Genomic DNA, 15,431 nt, shown 5'->3' on the forward strand with positions numbered 1-15,431 from the left:
AATAAGAAGGTGAATAAGATGCATATGGCCCATCAAACTGTAAGCCAATTATCTGCCATATGAGCTATGGCAGGAGATGGGCAGGATGTCATGGAACCCTTAGCAGGGCATCTCACTAAGATCATCTGATAAACAGTGGAATTGGGGCATGTGATTCACATTTTTTTTTTCATTTCAGGTGAGATACACAGAGGATTATGAACAACAAAGAGGGAAAGGCAGTTTCCCTGCAATGATCACCCCCGCCTATCAGATAGCCAAAAGAGCCAATGAGCTGGCGAGTGATGTAAGTGTCCCTGACAATGTGGTCATGTTAGGGAGAAAGAGGAATATGAACCTGGGCATAGGGAGTCTAACTTCCTGTCGACTGTTGCATTTACCCTGAAGCCAGGAAGTAATTTTCCTTCATAGTTTTCAGTCAATTTTACGATGACAATGGCCTGGCACTTTTATGTCTGAGACATACCTACTCCCTAGATCCAAGCAGAAAAGGAACATTTCATGAAGACATTCATTTTGGCTCCTGTGTGTGAGAGGTAAGATTCACTGAGTTTGTTCTTTGCCTTCAAACAGGTGAGGTACCATCAACGGTATCAAAAAGAAATGAGGGGAATGGCTGGTTCAGCCACTGGAGCTGAGGGCACCTTGACAAGGGAATGTGTAGACCAATATGGCCAGGTATGTGATAAAATGACCTCCCGATCTACTCTTTTCCATGTCTGGCCCCTTCTAGGCTGTGACACAGCTGTGGCCATTTAATCAGGGTTGGGGCTGTGGTTTTTCTTTGCCTTAGTTATGAAAGGTAGATTTTCTGTGCTAGAAAGTATTGAACAAACAATTGTACAGGGTTCAACTTGACTCACTTAGGAAAATAGATTGAGGCACTTTCTTTTTTAAATAAATAAATGACTTATACTAATATGGTGGCTTGGCCAAGAGGAAAGCATTCTCATCTGTCCATTGACGAATAGCCCTAAGAGTGGCTAAGTTTAGCTGGTCTCTATCATAAGCAACATAGAGATCAAAATTCATCTTGAAAAATATTGAGCATTTCGCTGAGTAGTGGGGCTCATTTTCTTAGAAAGTTAATCTTTTATCTAGGTTGGTAGATAAATCAGTATGCCAGAGAATGCAAACTTTTTTCCCAATTTCGCTTCTCAGATGAACTACATCTTGACAGGGAGTTAAAAAGATTAAGAAGACAATCACAAGCTAATTTTTATTTGCACATCCCTCTGTCTCTTCTGGGACTAGCCAGCTGTTGTAGGGTAGAAAGGAAGCATTATCGTTCACAGTTGCAAGTAAAGAACATTGGAAGAGCAAGTGTGTGTGTTGGAAGAATACATTCCATGGGTTTAAGTGATTTTATTTTCATAATTGGACAGTTGTTTGAATTATTTGGCAGTAAGTAGACTCTCTACAACATACATGATTTAGGAAACCACAATGAATTTGTTTCTCTTCTTTAGAAAAACACACTGCCATAGTTAGGCATATGCTCATATGAGTCTTAGGTTGTGTGTAAAGATAGGTTGGGACCCCTTTGAAAATGTCTGCCTGAGCAAAAATGCTTGGTTTTGAATTTAAAAGGCTATTTAATCAAATTCTGTAAGTTAATTAAGTGGTCTTTTAGTGCTTTTAAACCCAATGGAAAAAAATGTTTTTACAGGTTTTGTTTTTCAAATATATTGTTTATAAAGCTCAGGAAAACTTTTAAAAATCAGCTTTTAAAAAAATATCTGGTTTCTGTATTTGGCAAAAAATGGTTTGCCCTGCATTTGGCCAATCTTATCTACCAGTGGTTATAAGAAACATGTATCATTTCATAGCTCTACCTAGACATGTCTGTAGGTACAGGTGAAATGTAACTTCTTAGTATCATAGCTGGTTCTTGATTGGTAGGACACTTTGAGGTTTTCAGTCCTGAAAATAACAAATGCAGGAATCAAAGTGGGTGTTGTTTGATAACACCATCAGCAGCTGTTGAGAGGACTCAGTCTAGTATGGCATCTCACTGTTGTGATTTAGCATGACTCGCCAGGGCATAAGGAGGAGGGAGTGAGAGAGAAGCCAGCAGGGAGATAACTATAAATGTCTGTAGTGCCTTAAATGCCAAGCAATTCATTCTTCTTTTTAACAAGTAACTAGACTTGTTAAAAGGATTATATCATGTAATCAACAGGATTAGGTGTCTTGAAAAAAGATGAACATTTACAACATACATACATACATGCATACATGCAGAGAAAGAGAGAAGTTAAAATAAAGCTGCAAACGCAAAACTATAGAGCAGAATGGGCAAAGCCATAAAGCAGATTACCAAAGAATTTGAGAGCCTTTTTAAAAGACTTAACCTTCTTTTACTTATTATGTTTGACCAGAACATTCTGGTAGTCAGGCAAAAGGAGAACTCAAGCTAAATGGTTTTCATTGTTGGATAACAGGGAGCCCAGATTTTCTAATCTTACCCAACTATTTTATTTAAGAAAATATGTGTGCCACAGTCCAAGCTCTGGTGCTGAAGCTGTGCAGGCCCCTGGCTTGGAGGAGACCACAGAGAGATGGAGTCATGAGCCTTACAGGGGCACCAGACAGGCTATTCCAGATTTGTGGGAAAAGTACAGTGAAAACACAGAGGACTCTGCCCAGGGCAGGTCCAGGAGTGAGGGAGGACTCAGGGACTTCTACAAGGAGAAGGTTGCCTCTCAGCTGGGTCTTGAAGTATATCTGGCTGCCAGGGAAGTGTTATCTGCCATGTGATGACGGTGTCATGAAAGAGAAGATTTTCCTTTCTGGGAATGGATGGATGGTGTGCAGAAGATAAAAGAAAATATTAAGACAAAGATTATAATCCTTAGTCTGAAATATACATTTAGTCCCATTTCAGATAATCTTATGGTAATTCCAAGTTTTTCTCCCAGATTACAAAAATTATATAATACTCCTTTTCTGGTTATATGACACATCCCACTGGGGGCAACGGTACCCCTGGGGGAGACAGTACCACCAGGGGAGGTCTCCATATAGATCTGTCATTGGGCGTGAGTAAGGTAGTGTTCGAGACCTACTGGAAGACAAAGGTTGTCAGTTAAACAACCTGGGAGAGTTTGGGCCTGGGAGAGTGGTAGAGTATCTTGATTTATCCAGCGGAAATCATGGTGATGATCATGATATCAGTTGCCATTATTTAGTGCTGACTGTGTGCTGGGCACTAGTAAGTGGGCCTGATTCCAGGGTCTGCCATTTTGACCATCACATGGACACCACTGGAATATCCACGGTGGATGAACTTCGGTGAGAACAGGCTCTGTGAGTGACCATTGCTAAACCCTGCCCATCTCCGGAGGGAAGCATTACTCACTGAAGTTTTGGACCCCCCCAGCAGGGTTACCTGGAGGAGTATGAGGAGCACAGGGGAAAGGGCAGCTTCCCAGCTATGATCACTCCAGCATATCAGAACGCCAAGAAAGCCAACGAACTCGCTAGTGACGTAAGTACCATGTAGGCGTGATCTGCAGAACCACAAAGGCAGAGAAGTGAGACTCTGAAGCTGTGTTTACTGACACCTACACACAGATACATTTATTGTAGCTGAGCCAAAGTAGAATGTTAACCCTCAACCCCCATCTAAATTTATGATGCCTGCTTTGGCCCCATTTGTCTGCTTCCAAGGAGATGGATATGGACAACCAGCATAGCTCATGTGAGGCCATCTGAAGCAAGTACAGATGCTGGCCGGCCAGATAAGTGGTGTTAGGAGAGTCTTTGCCAAACGACCCAATTAGAAATTGAGCATTTTAAGGGAAGAGCTGATTAAAATAAGTCGTATGATTATCGAACTGGGTGTAGCCCGGTGATGTATGATTTTTATTGGCAGCACGTTAGCCTGTTGGCAGTCCTTGAAAGATAGGCTATAATTAAACTTGGAAAAGTGACATGCTCACTGCAGATCTTAACACACCAACTGGAACTTGGTGTCTAAGCAGAACCTGGCATTCATTTCACTCCCCTTGCCCTTTTCTTTTTCTTTCCTTTCCTTTTCCTTCACTCTCCTTTCCTTTACCAAATAACTATTCACCTATTACCCATTTGCCATAACAGCACCATCTTTGCCTGAGGAAGGAAGTTAAAAGATATTACTCTGCCCCTCACTAGCAGGCTAGATAAGAAATGGTATTTAAACCAAGGGCAGAACGGCTTTGGATTGACAACTTTTGTTATGAATATTTTAAGACTTTTTTTTTTCCGTGCAGAATTAGAGTGTAAAGTGTAAAAAGTGTGGAAAGGGCCAGGAAAATTTAATAACAAAAAAGGACCAGGTAGTTTATAGATTTAATGAAGAGAAAAACCCATGTGAATTTTTTTTCCTTCGGAAAACTCTTTTAAGTAAATGTAGACATTTAGTCCAAGATAACTGGAGTAATTTCTCTCCTGGAGCATGGAAACATCAACTCCAGCCTCCCTTTGTGTGTGTGTGTGTGTGTGTGTGTGTGTTTTTTTTTCAGATAAAATACAGGCAGGACTTCAATAAGATGAAAGGTGCCGCACATTATCACTCGCTTCCAGCTCAAGACAACTTGGTTCTCAAACGGGCTCAGAGCGTAAACAAACTCGTGAGTGAGGTGCGTATGGGGGGAGAGCCACACCCATGAGCCATCACCTGTTTTATCTCCTATAGTCAGTGAATGAGGTGACCCTATAATAAAAAGCTCTGGTTGAAAGTGTGACACCACCTATTCTACCCATTGGTGACGGTTTCCAAGAACAGAAATGCAGTAAAATGCAATTTACAAGAGAGCCTAGAATCACACCAATAACATCTTTCTCTGGTGGTTCAGAAGTTACTGCCTAAATCCTCCCAGGGCTGTCAATATTCAAAAGTGCCAGGCAACAGGCTTCCAGTTGCCAGAAAGAATACTGGAGGGTCCAACTTTTAAAACAAACCAAACATTGGAAAAAGTGTTTCAAACGTCAAACCCCTCTTGTTCTCTTATTATTGAAGTCTGAGTTCCCAGAAGCTGTGTGTTCCATGTGAATTTCACTTACCTTACCTGCGTCACTGGCTGCCAGAGGGGTGTTTTGTTTGGCTTGCCCAGAGTTTAAGACTTTTTTTATTGTGAGGACTATTTGGCAAGGAAATATCCCTTCTAGATCCTCAAATCCTTCTCACACCCTAGTGTGTTCTTCACTGCAGCTTCCTTCATTTGCATTTCTTATCTGGACTCTGAAGGCATTTGAGTTGGCAGGCTCTGGAACAATTATGGCGATACAAAGCACTCACATAACAAACTATCTGCAACTCACAAACAGATATGCAAATATCCAAAAACATTTTCCTTTTCTAAGGTTAGTTAACCCGCAGTCCTCTAACTTGGGGCTGCTCTGAGTCACCAGGAGTGATATTTTCCTAAGCCTCATCAGGAGCCTCAGATACTTTGAAGTGGTAGATGGCTGCTGCGGCTTTGGAATCTGCATTTTAAACAACTATTCCAGATAATTCTGGTGCTCTAGACCAGAGATCAACACACTACAACCTCAGTGACAAATCCAGCCCACAGCCTGTTTTGTTAAATAAAGCTTTATTGGAACACAGTCACATCACATTTGTTTCTGTATTATCTGTGGCTGCTTTGGAACTACAAAGGCAGAGTTGAGTATAATAATTGACAAAGAATATGTGGCCTGCCAAGACCTGAAATATTTACTGTCTGGCCATTTATAGAAAAAGTTTGCTGACCTTTGCTCTCACTCACAGAACACTAGATCTAGATGGGACCTTTTTCCACCATTAGACTATCACTTTGTCATATGCCTGGAAAGTAAAGTGTCTAGTTCCGGGTGGTAGAAACTTCTAGTGACAGACTGGATCCAGACCACTGGGAGTTCAGTTCTACCACCCAGGAATAACGCTGTTAACATTTTGGCCTTTTTTCTATATAAATATGCTGTAACTGAAGGGATGAATATAAAAATATATTTATAGAATTAGAATTAGACTGTATATATAATTGTCTACTTTTTAACTTTATATCATACTGTAATGAATCTTACATCTTTTAAAAGACATACCCCCACCATATAGTTTTATAAGATATGATTACAAATTGAGTTGTATTTCCTTTGGTAGAGCAGTTGCAAGGGAACTTTCCATTTCTTTATGTCCTTATGTTTAGTTGGCAAGACAAACCAGCCATCTATTAATGGTAGTTGGCCTTAGCTGCCTTCTGCTAATTAGCTGGGATAACTTGGAGTCTATTTAATAACTGTAGCTTCACGTCCTACATCCAGGCACCCAGGAGAGCTTAAATAGCAACTGATTTTAAATTAGAAGACACTCTGCATCTGAGTGGTCTCATTTATTATACTTCTTGTAAAATAACTTTTCTTGTTGAATTGTATTGAAGTTTACCTGTAAAGATGTGCATACACACACATCATCAATGTATAGTGGGAAGGATTTCCTTAAGTGGGACACATCTATGTGACTAGCACTCAGATCAAGAAACAGAACACAACCAGATATCCCCCTAAGACATTTCCATTATAGGAAATACGATCCATCCCCCTAAAACATTTCCCCTCAAGAGTAACTACATGAGTTGTAAAACCAGTTTTGCCATTTTTGAGTTATGAAATCTTATGGTATTTGTTCTTGAAAGTGACTATGTACTTTTAATTTTTGGAATGAAACTGATAATTTACTATTTATTATGATTTGTTTTTATAAGGGAAAATATGTCCTGCTAACTCAGCGTATTCTATGTTTGATATGTTAAAATCTTGGGTTGAAAGTTTTCTAAAAATATCCTAGTCAAGTCCTGAGACATTTTCAAGAGTGATTTGAGATTTGGTTCTATTGTGCATCTGGTGTTTTGATTTCCAAGGTGGAGTATAAGAAGGATCTGGAAAGTAGTAGAGGTCACAGTATCAACTACTGTGAAACACCTCAATTCAGGAACATGAGCAAGATCTCAAAATTTACCAGTGATGTGAGTTTTTAATGCTAAGCTTTTGTTTGGGCACTTTTTGTGAGCTTAGTCTTTAGGTCTCATAAGAGGGACAGTCTATGGGAATGGATTTATGTGTCTTGGAGAAGCATGGCCTTAAGGCATAAATGCCTGAGTTTTGGTTAAGGTTGCCTGCTGGGATTGGTCCTCATAGTGTTAAATTCTGTCACATGCCCAATCTTGACCCTGAATCCTCTGGGCAGGACCTGTCTTCTCCAACCCCTTGCATCCTTTGTGTGTAGCGCAGTGCCCGGCTCCTAGGGAAGAATGCTGGTGAGGGGGCCTGGCTGAGCATGTGACGCCCCCTCTCAATGTGACTTTGTGCTTCTGAGTTAATATGATCTCATTTCACCCTCAGAGTCACCTGGAGAGCCAGACATTATTACCCTCTCTTACAGCTGAGCAGATATGTGCTAGAGGGCATTTGCAAATTTGGAAATTCTCAGAGCAGGTCTGAAGATGTATCCTCATGGACGTCAAAGACCTATACTAGATAATATGATTTTACTTTTGCTTAGCTGCACATAATAGTAGAATTTAAAATTGCAAGGGACTGTGTAAGGCTCACTGAGGAATTTATTTTGCATAAATGTAGTGGTTTAAGAGTCAACATAGTTGATGTCACAGTTATTAATAGCAAAGTGGCCAATTTTGGGCAGTTGTTTAAGCTCCCTGAGCCACTCTGCCCAACTCTAAAATGAGGATGATAATAGTTCCTTCCTCCTCATAGAGTACTTGTGAAGATTAACTCAGATAAGTAGAATCATGTCTAATATACAGTCATAAATAGTATTCTGTTTAAATACTCGCAGTACCTAGAAGCTCAGTGGTCTCCCAGCTTAGGTGATTTTAATACCCCAAATTTCCTATTTTGGTCTTCTCTCTTGTCATCCTGTTTTGGTCTTCTCTTTATTTGGTAAGTGGCATTTGGCACATAACATTATTATTTCACATGGTCGCACTAGTGACCAATTTTTACATCACAGAATTTGGCAATGCTCAGGTTTTGTCCTTCATATATTTAGAAATGGAAGTAATGGCATGCAGTGATTTGTACCAGCCTCAGCATGGGGCTTTGCATGTGATCCCAGCATAGTCAGTGCTTGCAACTGTCTCATGGTAAATTTTTCATGTTGGAAAAATCTGGTAAACTTAAAACTAAAAATGTGAAAACGAACACAAAAAGTCAAGTCTGTTTTGTGCTGTCTGTGCTCATCAGATCCCATGTTTCCTTGTTTTCCTGTCTTATTCCAACTTCTTGTGCTGCGCTAAAATTTATGTTATTAAAAAAAAGTTTGCCTTATTTTTATTCTGTGATACACTGACTATTTAAATAGGTTATATTTAATCATTTTTGCTTTGGATTTAATGCATTAAGATGAGTAGTTTATCTTTAACTAGTTGCGAAGGGAATGCTTTTGTTGAAAACTGTGTTTCCATGTAGAATAAATATAAAGAAAACTACCAGAACCACATGAGAGGCCACTATGAAGGAGTTGGTATGGACAGACGTACTCTCCATGCTATGAAAGTTGGCAGCCTGGCAAGCAACGTAAGTCCTTTTATGCAAGGGCCTGTGGGGTGGAGTGGGGCGGGGCATGAAGAATTCAGCCAATTCTTTTAAAATTTCCCTTAAAAAAAAAATCTGTCTTCTATTTTAAAGACTGTGGAAAGACTGACCCAAAAGAGTTTCTAAATGTTCAGGCAAAAATCCCTGAACATTTTCAAAGGCTTCAATTTATTGATCTTAGCTTTCTCTAATTTGGAGAGTATTCCAATCTATTATAATGAATCCAGTGTGATTAGTACTTTGGACTTCTGAGACAGAAAGAGAAATGAATAATTGTGATTCTTATTCCAAATTCCCGAAGGTTCCAAAGCTTTTGTGATTTATTTGGAGTTGGTTGGTTGGTAAACTAGTTTGTTCCTTCATTCATTTTTTTGATCATTGTATTCATTGAAAACCTACTGTGGCCTGGCATTGGTCAAGGTAGTGGGATAACAGAACAGATCAGGCCCTTGTTTTCCCTTAGCATATAATCTATTAATCTCTCTTTGGCTTTGTCAATCCAGTGTATAGGTTTACAAATGCCATGTTGTAAATCTTGGAGGTAAAGGACACTTAAAGGAACCTCATTTCATTATTAAAACACAACATGTGTCAGATTTTCTCTGCTTAAGAATGTCAAATTTGACCTTTAGAAAAAAAATTAAATATTCTAAAGACTCTTGACATTCCATCTATTTTCTTGGGGTTAGCCAAGGAGCATTTCCATTGTCTATCCATGTGCAAATGCTTCTTTCAACAAAAATGACAAGCACCGTCGTAATTAATAAGAAATATAAAGTAAATGTGCTACAGATGGAAGTCAACTACTTTTGGATTAAGAGGAATTCAGATTAATTAAAGACAAAAGTGTGAACATAATTTAATTTTCCTTGAAGGTGATGAAACTGAATTCGTTTCTGGGTATTTAAAAAATATTTCTTATGACATTCAAACAAAGTCGAAAGAAAGTAGAAACTGATTTCTCCATTCTTATTCTTTTCTTCATGTTTTAGGTTGCCTACAAAGCTGATTATAAACACGATATTGTCGACTACAACTACCCAGCCACTCTCACGCCTTCTTATCAAACAACAATGAAACTAGTGCCCTTGAAAGATGTAAGTTCTCTGCCAACAGCTCTTTCTGCTTCGTCACACGTCACTTTCTCCCTGAGGAGTGATTTGTAGGCAGCAAGATGGAAAGGAACATGATACCATAGTTCATAGGAGGTTGAAGGGATTGAAAAAAGGGAAGTCCTTTTCCGTTTTGCACTAGGAAGTTCATTTATGAACTTCCTCTTAGATTTTCAGTGTGAACTAGGGACAACTCTAGTTTTTGTCTTGCAAATAACCTGAGGTTCCAGTTTTTCCTCTTGGAATTCAGTGAGCTTTGTCTGCTGGGCACATTTCAAATGCTTTTTCCTTAGCAAGGATGACTTTTTTTTTCTTTTAGAAAAAGGTTTGACATGTAGTATGTTAAGGACTGAAGGAAGTAAAATAAAATGTATGTATACAAGTTGAGAGGAAGTGGTAAAACTGACTTTATTTTTTCTCAGAAGCACATGGGGAAGTATATGTATCCCTTAATTATTACAGCAGTGATTTTATTTATGGTTTGGCTTGTTCCAAGCAAAATGTGTATAATCAATTAAATTTCTTGTTTCCTGATTACAAGAATTTTACGTGTTTATTATAAAAAATTTAGAAAATACAGGAAAGTACAAAGAAAATGATAAAAGTCACCTACTAGCTTAAAAAGTACTTAAGGTGGCTTAGAAGTAAGGTTGTATTGTGATTTTCAGTGAAGGTTATCTCTAATCAATCAATAATTTAACAAATAATTCAACGTATATTTATGAATGCTCAGTGCTACTTTCCTTCGGGATCAGCACAAGTCTAGAAATTGATCGAGGTTTTGCTACTAGTAGATAAGTCTTTGCATCTCTCTCTCCCTCTTTTGCCCAGAATTGGGGCAGTAGGATTCAGTTGGGTATCTCTAGTGTCAACCCAGCGTCCAGACATCAAAGGACAATCATTGGCAAATGACATTTATTGAATAAAAGGGACTTTTTGAGTTTGTAATAAAACAGGAGGTAAGAAGCAGAGGAATTGTTCAGAGCCTAAACTTTGCTTTTCTCAGGAAGTTTGGTTGGATTGACTTGACTTACTCATTTCACAAAGTTAAACTTGACCACTACCAAACCTACATTTTTTTTTTTTTTTTGCTGTATACATTATCTCGGAAATTTGCAGATGAAGGGTACCTTATTAAAATTTGAGTATGTACTTTTGCAGTAGGATTCTAGAAATCATGCCTAATAAGTAGCACAAACAATGCAAGATAGAGTCCTGTGTACTCCCATTATGACATGATTTGCTACCACATTTATCTAGATAAGACTCTGGACCAATCCAGGCACCCGGAAGCCCACCCGGGGAAGTCTGATACAAACTTAAATTAGACTGGATTAGAAAGGTTTTTGAGTTTAGAGGTGGGTTCTAAACTGGCAGCCCATGAGTCACAGTCAAACTACAGAAGTGTTTTGTTTGGCTACATAGTGTTTGTTTGTTTGTTTGTTTTTTATTGAACCAACATGTAGAAGTTCTGAGTTCAGATAAAAACTAATATGCTTACCTTTCCTTGAAAACTTGGAGAAATTCTGCCCTAGTTCCTACAAGGCAGCAATTGGCGGGGACTGAGTGGTGGCTGCTCTCTGTTGCTGTACTTCCTTTAGCTTACCTTCCTGATTCTGATGTGAATTTGAGTTTATCACCCATAATGTAGGGACTTTAGTATTCAGGAAGTTTGGGGAATCCATTTACAAGAACAATTGTGGTCTCTCTGTCTGGTAATCTTAAAGGCGGTGAAATAGCCGTGAAATTAAATAAGCAAGCATGGGTTCTTAATTTGAGAGCATTCCCTTTAGATAGATTTTATAAATACTAATAGAATTAAAATGAGACTCTGTCTTTACCTAAAGAAAAAAAAAACCCTTCAAAATGTAGATTGAAGCAACGGCCAAGCATTTGTGATGTTGCAAAGATGTGATTAATCATGGAGACTTTTAATTACGTCCTGCAGAGTCAGGTAATTGTTCTCAGTAACACACTTGATGCAGAATTATGAGGAAGGAATGTGCCATTTAAAAAATACAGTTTTTGTGACATTTTATCATGCATAATTCTGAATTCTAATAGACTGTATTATGAGATGATAATTTTTCCTTCTGAATTAATGCATTAGGAAGCCACTGTACTCTAATCTAATTAATAATTGACATTGAAATGACTTTGTTTCCTAATTTTCTCTACACACCCCATGTCCAAAACTTAGAACATGCAAAAACTTTTCTCCCTGTAACTAAAAAGCACAAAATGATGTTGTTTTTAAATCTCCAAATCCAACAAAACACTCCATAGCCATTATCAGGAGCACTCTACTATTTCTAGGTCCTGTTCTAGAAGTTCACTTGTAAGTCATTTGCTTGTTTCTGGAATGCATTTCCCTGTCTAAACAGTGCTAATTCTGGCTAAGGGGAACCCCTTGCCCATCTTTAAATGACAAGTAGTAGTTCGAAGCACATTAGCTTTGGCCAACCAGGTTTAGAGTGTATAAGTTAAAAGCTACCTTACGAGGCGGACTCCCAGGGTGTGAATCATGTCTCTGATACTGACTGCCTGGATGACCTGGAGCAAGCCACTTTCAATCTCCGGGCCTCAGTTTCCACATTGTGAGGTAGGGATAATAATAGTGCCTAACCATAGGGTAGTGGGAAGGATTAAATGAGTTAACATGTATAATGCACTTGGCATGGTGCTGGGTATGTAGTAAGTATCATGTGTTAGTCATAATTATGATTAGCTGGTGTTGGAATAGGCAAAAATGAAGTGAGTACAAGACCCAGGGAAGACATGAAATATGTAAGTTAGTAGCCAGTGGGCCCAAAGTGGCTATTAGACCTATTTCTCTTGGGTCACTGGATTTTTTTTGTTTTTTGAGATGGAGTCTCACTCTGTTGCCCAGGGTGGAGTGCAATGGCACAATCTCAGCTTACTGCAACCTCTGCCTCCCAGGTTGAAGCAATTCTCCTGCCTCAACCTCCTGAGTAGCTGGGACTACAAGCACATGCCACCATGCCCAGCTAATTTTTGTATTTTTAGTAGAGACGGGATTTCTCCATGTTGGTCAGGCTGGTCTCAAACTCTTGACCTCATGATCCACCTGCCTCAGCCTCTCAAAGTGCTGGGATTACAGGTGTGAGCCACCACGCTCAGCCCGGGTCACCGAATTTTAAAAATATTGAACTATTTGTTAGCATTTAAAAATTGCAATTTTTTCATAATAATATGGATTTCTGGTTTTTTTTGGAATAACTCGAAAATCTGGCTGTTGTATGCCCTACATAGATGCATGACAACCATCTCCTAGAGCTGGACAGCTGCTGCCTCCTTTTGCCACAGTCCTCTTGACTCCTTACTTCCCCAACAGTATCCACATATAGTGTCCTTTTCTATATACATCTTATACTTCACCAAAAAAGAGGTGTTAAAAAAAGTAAAATGAAAGAGAAACAAAAAGTCCAATCAAGCTATACATGCATCGTTAAGTGGGAGGCAATGGAGCATCAGTGACTCCTTGTAGGTGGCCTGAACATGTCCCCACCCTCTACACCAGCCCCTGCCTGGCCCTCACTTCCACCTTGCCAGAGTCCCCAAGGAAACTGCCCTAAGCTTGGTACTTTCATAGAAGATGTAGGTCCAAAAGAGGAGGAGGCAGAATCCCCAGTGCTGCTGGATGCATTGACTGCCTGGTTCCCACCTCACGACATCAAGAACTAGTGAATTTTCCCCAACAATAAGGCCGAGCATTGAGCTTGTACACTCCTAGAGGTCTACCTGGCTCCCAGAGACTTTTGTGATTTTCGGGCTACAGAGACTCCCTGAGGTGGGCTGTCATCTCAGGGAGGTGGCCATAGGATGTAGCAGAAGGTAGGAAGAAGACAGAAGAGCAAAGACATCAGGTTGTAGTCTAGACAGACAGGAAATGATAGGACAGTACAAGAGTGGCCAAGGTGTGGGCCCCTGGGGAGGGGAGAGCCAGCTGGCAGAGGAGTCTGGCCAAGGCCATAGGTGAGGTCCAGGCAGAGACAACACTAGATAGTGGTGATGCAGAAAAGGGGTGTTGTTCTTAGGCAAAACCCAGGCCTGAAGAAGTTGCCACACTGTGTGGGATTCTGGGTGGGGCCTTTGGCTTTGGGCAAGAAAAGAGAGACATGAAAACTGTGAATGAGTGTTCAATGGTGATCCCGTCATTTTGAGCCAAGCTGGGGGAGCCCAGCTGGCAAACAGACCCAATCTGGAGCCTGTGGGCACAGAGATTCAGGTGTCCAGAGGCACTGGGTCAGTTTGGGATCCTGGGAGTGAGGACCCATCTGAGATATCTATGTACGCAGGGAGTGTCTGAGTTTGCTTGCTCTGCAGAGTAGAAACCACATGACAGTTTGTTGACGAAATAAATGGATGGACAAGTGGATGAATAAAAGGGACCAGGTGAACATAAGGGAAGAAAGGCAGGATTAGGGATGAGTTTACTTCTTCCTCTTTTACCTGGATTTCAGCTAACCTTGGTTAAATCCCAAAAGAGGGCCAGGTGTGGTGGCTCATGTCTGTAATCTTAGCACTTTGCGGGGGCTGAGGCAGGAGGATTCCTTGAGGCCAGGAGTTCCAGACCAGCCTGACCAACCTGGGGAAACCCTGTCTCTGCTAAAAATACAAAAATTAGCCAGGCATAGTGGCGCATGCCTGTAGTCCCAGCTATCAGGGAGGCTGAGGCATGAGAATTGCTTGAACCCAGGCGGAGGAGGTTGCAGTGAGCTGAGATCGTGCCACTGCACTCCCACCTGGGTAACACAGGTGGGACTCTGTCTCAAAATAATAAATAAACAAAAACAAATTGTGCAAGAGCTTATCTGCTATCCATACCTCTCCCTCTTTTCTTTATCCTAGCCCTACTTCTGCCTGCGTAGGTTTCTGGGGCTCTCACTCAGCTCACCTTAGCCCCTCACCCCTTATCACCTACTCTCCAGCTTCAAACCTGTTCCTTTACTTCTCTGCCTAAGTTCCCATTCCCTCTGCAGTGGATCTTGGTCAGGTGTGTTTGGAGAAAAATAAGATGATTGGATGCATATATTCTTGTGTGCAAATGGCTAACAATTGAAAGGGCAATTTGTATTTTCAAAGGAGAAAATTCACTAGTCCTTGATGTCATGAGGTGGGAACCAGGCAGTCAATGCATCCAGCAGCACTGGGGATTCTGCCTCCTCCTCTATTGAAACTGCATCTTCTATGAAAGTACCAAGCTTAGGGCAGTTTCCTTGGGGACTCTGGCAAGGCAGAAGTGAGGACGAGGCAGGGGCTGGTGTAGAGGGTGGGGACATGTTCAGGTCGCCTACAAGGAGTCACTGATGCTCCATTGCCTCCCACTTAACGATGCATGTATAGCTTGATTGGACTTTTTGTTACTCTTCCATTTTACTTTTTTTTTTTTTAACACCTCTTTTTTTGGTGTATAAGATGTAAATAGAAAAGTGCCCTATGTGTGGATATACAGCTTTAAGTATTTATAAAATGACCTTGTGCACATATTTTCATTGAGAATGAGCCCTAGGCACAGAATTATTGGGACATAGGATATATGTAGGTGCCCAAATGCCATACTGTTTTTCAAAGTGGTTATACCAATCTGCACTTCTTCTAGCATCATTTTGAGAGTTTTCCTAAGTCCTCATCCTTTGCCATCACTTTGTATCATCAGCAGTTTTAACTTTGGCTCTTCAGGTTGTGTGGAGGGGTGTCTTGTGCTTTTGGTATGCCTTT

The 15,431-nt window shown here is 40.3% G+C and overlaps 1 protein-coding gene across 8 annotated transcripts in view; it reads left to right on the forward strand.

The window, feature by feature from the left end:
- NRAP (nebulin related anchoring protein) overlaps positions 1–15,431 on the forward strand; it is a 75,899-nt gene that overhangs the window by 15,159 nt on the left and 45,309 nt on the right. For 4 of the 8 annotated variants that reach the window (XM_012448009.3, XM_021676936.2, XM_021676939.2 and 1 more), the window contains 7 exons: positions 179–286; positions 574–678; positions 3,383–3,490; positions 4,506–4,622; positions 6,885–6,989; positions 8,452–8,559; positions 9,570–9,674. In XM_012448009.3, coding sequence (XP_012303432.2) covers positions 179–286; positions 574–678; positions 3,383–3,490; positions 4,506–4,622; positions 6,885–6,989; positions 8,452–8,559; positions 9,570–9,674 — 756 coding nt within the window. The remainder of the gene's footprint in view (positions 1–178; positions 287–573; positions 679–3,382; positions 3,491–4,505; positions 4,623–6,884; positions 6,990–8,451; positions 8,560–9,569; positions 9,675–15,431) is intronic. The other 4 variants (XM_012448010.2, XM_012448011.3, XM_021676937.2 and 1 more) reach the window with 3 other exon arrangements.

The sequence above is a fragment of the Aotus nancymaae genome, unplaced genomic scaffold (assembly GCF_030222135.1).
Source record: "Aotus nancymaae isolate 86718 unplaced genomic scaffold, 86718_ANA_hifiasm-v0.15.2.pri h1tg000010l, whole genome shotgun sequence".
NCBI classification, from domain to species: domain Eukaryota; kingdom Metazoa; phylum Chordata; class Mammalia; order Primates; family Aotidae; genus Aotus; species Aotus nancymaae.